General features: G+C 45.5%; 1 protein-coding gene across 1 annotated transcript; it reads right to left on the bottom strand.

Annotated features, from left to right (window-relative positions):
• Nucleotides 1–2,136: 2,136 nt before the first annotated feature.
• GPX1 (glutathione peroxidase 1) lies at nt 2,137–6,053 on the bottom strand. Its single transcript, XM_028718610.2, is given in 3 exon segments — nt 2,137–3,070; nt 5,561–5,981; nt 5,983–6,053. Coding segments are annotated over 3 exon segments (816 nt in total). The 5' UTR covers nt 6,039–6,053; the 3' UTR covers nt 2,137–2,731.
• Between the last annotated feature and the right edge of the window lie 4,519 nt (nt 6,054–10,572).

The following is a 10,572-nucleotide window of genomic DNA, read 5'->3' on the forward strand; positions in this document are numbered from 1 at the left end:
CAGAACGGCACTGCGCAGGCGCGGCGACGCCTCCGGGCGTTCGGAGGGCAGGGAGCGCCGGGCCGAGCGCGGTGTTTTGACGCTGAGGAAGAAGGGGCCGCTTTCCGCTGAAGTGAAAGGGCAGGGAGGCAGGGAATCCCTCCTTCTCCAGTCGCTCACACAGGCTCCGTCTGCGGTGTCAGTTACCTCTGAAGGGCTGAGAATTGCAGGTCGTGCCTCAAACTAGATAGCGACCCTGGCTATAAAGGGATCCTTCTGCATTCGGTGGACTAGAACTACCAACATCTAGAGGGCACCACGTTGGTGACCCCTGGATCTCTGCTGGTGCAGCTACCTTTTGGTTTCTTTAGCAGTTATGCTGCCATGACACTTGTCTCTGGACATCCCACTCCTTGAAACCAGCAGCCAACAGAGTGAATTGATATTGAAGGTCTTGTGGGTCGTCCTGCTGGGTTGGCATAAGGGCAATGGCAATCGTCCTTTTTATCCTAAGCTTTTTTGGAGACTGCTCGTCTAGGAAATATACGGTACGATGCTGGGCTCTCTTTGTGGCAACCATTAATATTGAGTGATATTGAATTGCAGTTGCTTACTTGTGCAACAGGCTTCCCGCTCCTGCAAATGGCACTTCCCCTTTCCCATTTCTCCCCTGCAACTCCCCAACACATGGCAAATCTGCTTTGGAGGTTAGCACCCTCTCCAGAACAGATTGTAGTAGGCAGAAAACTAGTATGTAAGTAAATTGTAATCATCACCACCACAAACTATTGTCCTAAAGATCTGACTGAGGTATCACATTAAAGCACAGAACAAATATGCTTACAGAAGAGCAAAAGCATTGCTCTCTCCTATCAGATAATCTTCAAGAGAAAAATAGGGGGTAAAAGCAGCATGTAGTCTTTGAAATACTACTGGTTGCAAGATGTCTGGTTTCTGTTAATTGAAGTAAGTCCTCCATAGCCATTGGCTCAGCTGTTGAAATGAACAATTTATCAACATTCATCCAAAGGCCTTCATACACAAAATCTAGGAAAGATTGGGCTGGAAGATATTCAATGGAAAGAAAGGATGCATGATTGCCCTCTGAAAACATAGATCTTGATGTGCTTTGACCATGCTAAAGATATTAGTGCTATTAGGACAACAGGATATGAGGATAATTTGTATAATTACACATTTTAACAAGTGCCTGTTATAACTATATAGTAATTGTATTGTTAATCCTTTTTTGTTCTTGTATATTACATTCTTCAAACACCCATCTAATAAATCAATAATGCGGGGGCGTGTGTGGAATGAGCAAACAACATTGTTGCAATATTTGTCAATTGTGTGTGCATATTTGAGGGAGAATGACACAGGAATAGGACACAGGTAAGATACATGCACACAAATATCTACGAAGCTGAGTTTCATTTGTAGTATATTTTTCATCTAGTTCCAGTTTCCAGTGGGACTCCTGTCCCACACGACTAATAACAAGCCTTTTTATTTCAAGCAAATAACCTTCCACATTTATTTGCACTGTTGCTTATTGAATCCAGTTTGTTAATAAGGACTATGATTTGGTAGAATTCTATGTAGAATTTTTGCCAGTAGAAGACAGGTACCCAACCTATATCAAATAATTTATTATGTCAATCCACAGCTGTAGGGAATTTTTTTGTCTCAGTTCAGTCAGTACATAATGCTAAACCAAATCGTGGTTTAGCATGAACACAGATTCTTGGAGCCATCATAACTGCTGCACTCCTTTAGTTCTGCTGCTGGCATGCTACCCAGGGTTAAGCCATATTTTGGTTTAGCATGCTGTCTAAATGCAGGCTCATGGTTTGTCTTCTCCAAACAAACTAAGCTGTAAACCAAGAACATACCTTAATTACAGCTCATGGTTTGCCCTAGAGCAAGACAAAGTACAAGCTCTGGTTTGGACGACATGCTAAGCAAAACCATGGCTTAGGCCAGAAACTGCAGTAGCAGCAGCCATGAACTTTTCTTGAGGGACCTGCTCAGTCATGGTTTAAGTAATAATACTTCAGCTCTTTTGGTAATATGTTAAATGAGCTTAGGTTGAGATTTCGAATAACTAGTTGCTACCTAATATTGCACAGCCTTATTATAAAGACACAGACATAATCGTCTTTGAAGCATTTTATTGGCATAGAATTTCATAAACTGTTTCCCCTAGTGTAATTATCTACATCTTCACATACAAAATTTTACAAATACATCAAGTGTCCTTCAAGTGTTTAGAAGAAGCACCATCATAAATAAAATTTTGATGGAGAATAGAAACTTACTGCCAGAGTAAACAGATGAATTGCTGAAAAACAAGATAAGGCCACACAAACAGACAGCATGGAGTTTGGCACATGGAGGGCTGCTTCACATAGTAGGATTTAACCCACACATTAAAGCAGCCACTCATATTATTCAGCCTTGAGTCACGTAATACATGGTTGCCTCGCACATTAGAGGAAGGGTTATAATTTAGCTTACATCACAGCAAATAGATTCCTGCATTTCAATTAAGTTTCATTGCTATGATGCATAAGCAACTTTCTTCTGCTTATTCGGTTAGATCAGCCCAGTCTAATCTAGGACAGATCTGCAATTCACTCTAGTATGGAAAGTATCCTACTTAACCTAGGACATCATCTAAGCAATAGCCTAGCTGAAAAAGAGAAGTAGACATTTCTGCAAGGCACATTTTCTGGTTCTTGGTGACTCGCTAAAGCAGCTTTTGAATATCATCCTGGATCTTGATGGTTTCAAAACGCCTGCTGTAACGCTTGAAAGGCACTCCATCACGGCTTATGAGGAACTTCTCAAAATTCCATGCGATGTCACTGCGACACACAGGGGACCAGATGATGAACTGTGGGTTGGTCATCAGAGACACGGGGTCATCATGTGGAAAGGGCAACTCTTTCTTCAGGAATTTGAAGAGTGGGTGAGCGTTTTCCCCATTCACCTCACACTTCTCAAAGACACTGAAATTGGGCTCATACCCATTGCCTGGGCGGACATACTTTAGTGAATTCAGGATCTCCTCGTTAGTGGCATTTTCCTGTAAAAAGGAGAGAGAAGATATATGCTTAATTCCAAATGTCAGAACAAAGTGTAGCAAACAGCCACAGCAGCACCAACCAGGCTACTGACTTCTGCTTTATGTGACATTTTCTTTTGCTTCACCAACCCCTTCACCATGCCAATAGCAGCTTTGCAGAAACACTGGGCAAAAACATTCCCTTCCATCGCAACTTGCTACTTGTTACAGTATCTTAGTTTAGTTCAGCAAACATATGGAGATTAAAGTTATGGAGAAAAGCAAGTTTTACCTACTAGTTCTATAAACTGCTCTGCTGCAGTTGTAAGGAGTTAGTAGGATCTGAAACTTCAAGTTCCTCATTGAAAGTAACATTTACAGAACAAATAATTTCTTCCTCAAACATAAGTCAACTGATGTGACTTAAATATTCCCTAGCATATTGCCCAAGCAGTGATAGACATTTTGGGGTAGTGCTGTGGATGTCTCTTGACAAATAGCAGAAGGTCTTCAATAACTGGGCAGGAGGGGTGGGGAATGAAGCAATAAAAAGCACTTTTAAATTATTTCCAATTCAAGCCCTTACAAGCAGATTGTGATGTTGCCAACACAGTTTAGGCAAGTACCCTAATTGGAAGTTTGTGCATAAGGGTTTAGATGTGCAATCAAAATGCACAGTTCAGCTTTGTACACTTTGACTATACAAATTGCTTCATCCCCTGCCCCATCTTGAGTACCCCGCTGCTTTTTGTCCCATTCAGAGAAATACAGCTTCAAGCCTTAGTTCATGTAACACTAATATGTCCCTGCTGCACACTGCCTCCAAGGTGTGGCTGGGAACTGAAATTTTACAACACCCTTATCAATTCTGGTGAAGCAGGTATTTGTACATGCCAGTATCAGCAACCATCAGTCTGTCTTCTGCCATGATTTGACCTAGTCCTAGACCTTTTGGGTTGCATGCAACAAAATCATCTGTTAGCACAAGGACTTCCTTCCACTTGTGCAACAAGCTTTCCTCTTCCACTCCTTGTCCCCCCCCCCATCTGCTCTGGACTGTTGGGGAGCGTCCAGAACAGACTGGAGACAAGGGAATAGGGTTTCCTATTGTATGCCAGGTAGGGTTTGAAAAACAAGCAGCTTATTTACACCCCCTACTGAGCAAGATCTGTCAAAATGACTGAGCCAGTAAGTGTTGTAAAAGCACAGCTGCTTTATTCGTTTCACAGAGGTAGAGTAGCCATCCTTTGAGCCAGCTACTTGGTTGAAAACTGAAGACTTCCAAGCCTTACCAAACTATCACCTCCCAATCCACATGCTCCAAATTACGATGGTAAAATGCATGTTTCAATTCCTGAATTTGACTGCTTGTCACTACCTGCTCCAACAACAAGAGGAGCAACTGGTCTATGCAGCCTTCCCCACTTTGTTCCTTGGTGTACAAAGTTTCCACTCACATCTGGAGAATACATTTATAGTATGAATATACCACTTTTATAGTCATGGAGAATCCTGAAAACCGTCGACTGGGAAATGTACCGGTAGCTTTGCAAGAGCAGCTCCCTTAAACTACAGTTCCCAGTATTCTCCTTGACTGCTGAAGCGGTACAGTAGCACTTTAAATGAAGTTCCAAATGCTGCCCTTCTCAAAAGAGGTAGCTGTAGCTGGTTCAGTCAGAACCACCATCCTCTTTTCCACTTCATACAAGTGGAGATGCACGGAAACGGTGGCATTTGAGTGAGTGAGTAGGAAGGAAGCCATTACGCAGTTTAGCTTGTGAGCAGACAGGGGAAACGGGTAAGGTTGCAAAAGCAGCAGCCACATGTCTACAGCACAACTTGTAGGGTGATCTCTCTGCTGGAAAATGTAACAAAGCCTTGCTTCCTCTTTCCCCTCCACAATCACCCAACAAGGTGCTGACTTGAGATGCAGAGCAAACTGGGTTAAGTGCCCTTCGGGGCACAATTTCCCCCCACTATCAATGCCCCAAGGGGCTCTTGCAAACCTTTCCTGTGCTCGGCAGGCATAAAGCCAGCTTGGGGAGCATTCCTCATCAAAGCACTCTTATGCCCAGATAAGAGCCTGTAAAGCAAGCCGGGATGGGGGGGGCGGGATGTTGTGGCGATACGGAAGGCATCAGTTTCAGCATCTGGGAAGGCGCGGTTCTTATCACAGAGAAGGCAGGGGTGGCTGGGAGCCGTGATAGAGCTTCCAGGAACTAGGTTCACCCCCGCTCCATCGCGAGCGTTAGGAAGAGAGAAAACAAAGCTTCTGGCCATGTGCAGAGTGCGTTCTTTCCTCCCCCCCCCCGCCCCTTCCTATAAACCTAGGACTGAGAAGCCCCCACACAAAGCAGCCCCCGCCCCCCATAAAAAGACCTACAAGCCGACTTGGGAGCTTGTGTCGCCCATGGGCACCTCGTTCCCTACGCAGCAGCAAAAGCTCCCAAGGGGAAGGTCTCGTCCTCCTCCTCCTCGCCCGCCGCGCCCCCTCGACGGCGGCTACGGTACCTGGTGGCCGAATTGGTTGCACGGGAAGGCGAGCACCGTGAGCCCCTGCGGCCCAAAGCGCTGCTGGAGCTCTCGGAACTGCGTGAAGTCCCGGCTCGTGGTGCCTCAGAGGGAAGCCACGTTGGAGACCAGCACCACCCGGCCCAGCAGCGAGCCCAGGTCGACGGGCTCCCCGCCGCCCAAGGGCCGCACAAGCACTCCCGCCAGGCTAGATAGCGATGCTCCGGCCATGCTGCGAGCCCTCGAGGATGCTGCTAGTGCTGCAGAGCAAGTGCGCGGCCCGGAGGCGCCTCCGGCCCTTTTCAGCGCGCCCAGCAACTCCGCCCACCTCGCCATGGCTCTGTCTGGTCCTGGGGTGGGTGGGGCTAGCGGGAGAAAGCTCCGCCCATCGTCTTTGTCCTCGTCTGCCGCCGATAAACCCGCTTTCTTTTACTCCACCCCGATTCCGACCGCTTCCTGCCGCGAGCATTCTGGGCATGCGCAGGAACCCTGTGATTCGAAGGTCATTTTCAAACGCCGATTGCGAATGAGGGATTTGCTTGGCTCGAAGCCAGCGTGGTTTGCTGGCGTTTCTCTTCCGTTTGGATTAGTTTAATCATTCTCTTCTTAAAGATCCCGCCTCACGTAAAGCACAGCCACTCTTCTGATGAAGGAAACCCAGCCCTGTTGCTGCTGGGGAGAGGAGACCAAGCAGCAACTAACCACCTGTCCCGTTTCTTAGGAAGCAGAAGCTGATTCCTAAGGTGTCTGATTTGGCATGGCTCAAAGCTTAAGGTGGGCTGCATGCCCCAAGTTGCTTATCTGTCATTGTCGTTGAGTCATCATGCTTTTATGTGTGTTGTGCAAACAAAGGTTCTGAAGGTTATTTTATGTCTCGAAGGGGACGCTCACAGTCATGGGAATGCATGATGTGGGGTACAGCAAAGTTTATTTTGGAGCTCAGAACGCTATAATAAATAATAAATAATAATATTTCCCCAGCCACTCTGGGCGGCTCCCAATCGAGTGTTAAAAACAATACAGCATTAAATATTAAAAACTTTCCTAAACAGGGCTGCCTTCAGATGTCTTTTAAAGATAGGGTAGCTGCTTATTTCGCTAGTTCCTTTTAAAGTTTTCGGATTCATCTCTGTTTCGAATTTCCATACAAATAAGGAAATTAAAATTAGGCAACCAGGTTCAGCATCCTCTGATTTGACTCCCATAACCCAAGCCGCCTTCTCCAAGTGACAAGTCCTTTGAAGGTAGCTGTGGGGAAGGCAGGAGCAGTCTCTTGCTTGCTAACCGTCTCTGTGCAGGTTTGGTCATAGTTTACCAGATTACTGTGGGGAACTTCTATGCTAGCCTGAGCATCATACAATATAGGAGGGCTAGGATAAAAATGAAAAATGTTTCATCACTTCTTTCATTAAAAAAAAGGAAAGGAAAGGAAAGGAAAGGAAAGGAAAGGAAAGGAAAGGAAAGGAAAGGAAAGGAAAGGAAAGGAACTGTAACAAAATGCCCAACCTAGATGGCCTGGGTTCTAGTACTGTGGGAGAAGGAGAACTAAAATCTCCCAGTGCATTTTCTCTATACACCACTTCATTTATTTAAAAAAAATGAATTATAAAGTACTATTTCCACTGAAAGGATTACCTGCTCCAGCCTCAGTCATTAGATATTTTATATTGTACAAGAGAAACTGTTAAAAAAGGAAACAAATTAGGGATTGGAAAGATGTAGATCAGGTTCTGAATAGCCAGAACAATCAGGTGTTAGAACTGGAAGGAAAAGTCTTTGTTTCAGAAAACTGGGCTTAAAGTTGTGACTGATAATTACACCATCCTGGCAAGTTTTGAAATGCTGAAATCTAAATGTACCAACTCAGGAGTAAGTCTCATTAAACTCAATTTGGCTTACTCCCAGACAAGTGGATGTAGGATCGTTGCATAAATCTAGATCTTCCTTATTGCCCCAGAAAAAAAAGTTCATATTTTCCACTTAGCAATCTCAGTAGTTCCTCAGCGTTGGACTTCAGTGGAAATACTTCAAAGCTCCCTCAACATTGCAGTATGCTATAAAGTCCAGGTGAGCAATAACTGCAAATAAAAAGCACTGAGGCTTACAATAGGAGCGGCAGACAAACATTCAACAATAAATAGCAACCGCTCAGCCTCAGGTTGAGCAAGAGCTGGTTTCCTTTGCCTTTAATAGCTCACCCGCCCTCCCACACTGCTCTTCTAGAAGCTTCTACACCAGCTTGGACACCTCCTCACTCTGGGTGGTGCCACGGTAAGGACTGGGCCCAGTTAGCCCATTCTGAAGAAGTGAGCAAAAGGAGTCAGAACCCTCAGCTCCTCCTTTTCCTCTACTGCAGGCATGCATTGCACTAGACAATTAAAACTTCCCATCAGCACAATATAATAACAATTTAAACATCTACGGCTTCCCCCAAATAATTCTGAGAAATGTAGTTTGTTACGGATGCTGATAAAAAGGTAAAGGTACCCCTGCCCGTACGGGCCAGTCTTGACAGACTCTAGGGTTGTGCGCTCATCTCACTCTATAGGCCGGGAGCCAGCGCTGTCCGCAGACACTTCCGGGTCACGTGGCCAGCGTGACAAGCTGCATCTGGCGAGCCAGCGCAGCACATGGAACGCCGTTTACCTTCCCGCTGGTAAGCGGTCCCTATTTATCTACTTGCACCCGGGGGTGCTTTCGAACTGCTAGGTTGGCAGGCGCTGGGACCGAGCAGCGGGAGCACACCCCGCCGCGGGGATTCGAACCGCCGACCTTTCGATCGGCAAGCCCTAGGCGCTGAGGCTTTTACCCACAGCGCCACCCGTGTCCCTACGGATGCTGATAGGGCACCTGAAACAAACCACATAATGGTGTTCCCACTAGAGTAGAAGATCTGCATTGCGAACAAGGGGGAATGAAGATCTACCCTGGGAACAAAGGGATAATAAATATATACATATGGTACATAAGAGCCAACTCCTAGGGGCCAAGGTCCCTAAACCTCCCCCAATAAAATATTTGAGGTGGCCACCTCCCAAATGTTGATGAGCACTGCCATTTATATGGAGTGTGTGTGTGCTGCATCATGTATTTGATTATGCTGGGTGGGGCCTACCTGTCTCCCCAATAATTAATTCAGGTTGGCACCCTTGCTGCCCAAGCTCACTCACTGAGCTTTTTGGCCAAGTGGGGGCTTCAGGCTTAGGTCATTCCACTTGACTCATCTTTGTGCACAAGTGAAGTGTACAGTATGGGTGTAATCTTGTGCGTCTGCCCCCGGATGCAGGACAGGGAAGGCAGCCAAATGGAAAAGGGAAGAGGTTTCAACATGTCGCTCTGCCTGTGTGCTGTTGCTGTAACTGTTCTTGCGAGAGATCTGTGGGAAAGACAAGGCACACACACACAGAGTTCCTCCTGCGCCACTTCCTTTGTGAGCTCGGGGAGCTGCCTGTTATGTCAGCTTCTGCTTTTAAGCCAAGGTTGCCACCCTTTTCTCCAGCAACATTCCTGTGGTTTGGAACTGCTCTACGAGGCAAACGCTCGACAGGTTATACTTTCCTCCTGATTCATTGCATGGTTGTTGCATGTTCCAGAATTGTTCTATGACTTTCAAGTGTCAAAGAATGCAAGACAAGTCATGCCACAGTTAAAAAGGAAAAAATGGCATCATTTGCCCTGTTCCCAATATTAAAAGTGGCAACAAATTGCTTCTTGGAAGTCAGGTGATCTTATGTCCTTTACCATCTGGCATGTCTTTTTAGAACTAAAAGCACCCTTTGAATTCTTTGTCTGTGATCCCCAGACTCAGTTATAAAGGAGCATCTTTGGTTCCGCCCATTATGAATGAATGAATGCTTTGCCTTTATACCCCATCATTTTCTTCAACGAACTCATGGTGGCATTCATAGTTTCCCCTCTCCTTATTTAATCCCCAAAACAATCCTGTGAGGTAGGCTAGACTGAGAGGCAGTGCCTGGCCCAGGGAGCTTCATTCATGGCCGAGTGGCGGTTTGAACCCTGGTCTCCCAGATCCTAGTCTGACACTCTAACCATTGCACCCCACTGAATAATTTGTGAACTCAGTTGTTTCAATAGGATTTAAATATGTAGCTCCCAGTTTTATGGCTGTTTGAATGTGCCACAATTTCCGCTTTCAGTGCTGCTCAGTTTTTGTTTTGAAGCAATAACTGCATTCTAAGTTGCTATTGCTTTTAGAAATTACTTGCAAATTGAACTTGTACATTTATTATATCATATATAGTTTTACGATTTGACTGTATGCCACTCTGGGTACTTTTAATAGAACAGGATACATAAAAGAAATGAATGTTTGATTGCCTGTACTAAAAGAGTAAAGCATGCATCTGCATGGAACCTTACCATTTTTCAAATCAAAGCCCTACCAAATAATTTGCATGGCACATCTTGCAGATAGGTTTGTGCGACCCCAAAACATCCTGTTTGTCCTGCAAAGAGTATTTCTTGGCACTTATTGCTGCAAAGGTGCCTGCGACAATATGTTTGAGGAAGTTGTTTGTGAAAGTCATTTCCTCATATGTGTGTCCCTCGCTCTTGTTTCAGCCTAGCCATTGTTGAAATAATTGCACAAGTGTCAGTGCAAAGCAAATAAAGCGCACCTGGTGTAACAATTCAAAGCCATTTCTGTGCAGGCTTGGAGAGAAGGGGGCAAATACGCATTGCAAATATTTGTTTCTCCCCTTACAAGCCAAGCTGCCATAATGAAACCAGGAAGTAAAAGGACTGCTGGACTGATTAAATACTTTATTGTCTTCTCTGGGCCCCCACATTGTGGGGGCTCAGTGATTTGCTGAAGCACTAAGACACGGCTTGTATAGATGCTATGCAACAAAGACGGTGGCAGCTGCAACAAGGATGTGTTGTGCACCCCAGGACTATGAGGTGGAGGGAGGGAAGTCCAACTGAGTTTAGTGGTGCTCACTTCCAATTAAGAACATAAGAAGACCCTGCTGGATCAAGCCAGTGGCCCACCT

This window comes from Podarcis muralis, chromosome 2 (assembly GCF_964188315.1).
Source record: "Podarcis muralis chromosome 2, rPodMur119.hap1.1, whole genome shotgun sequence".
NCBI classification, from domain to species: Eukaryota; Metazoa; Chordata; class Lepidosauria; order Squamata; family Lacertidae; genus Podarcis; species Podarcis muralis.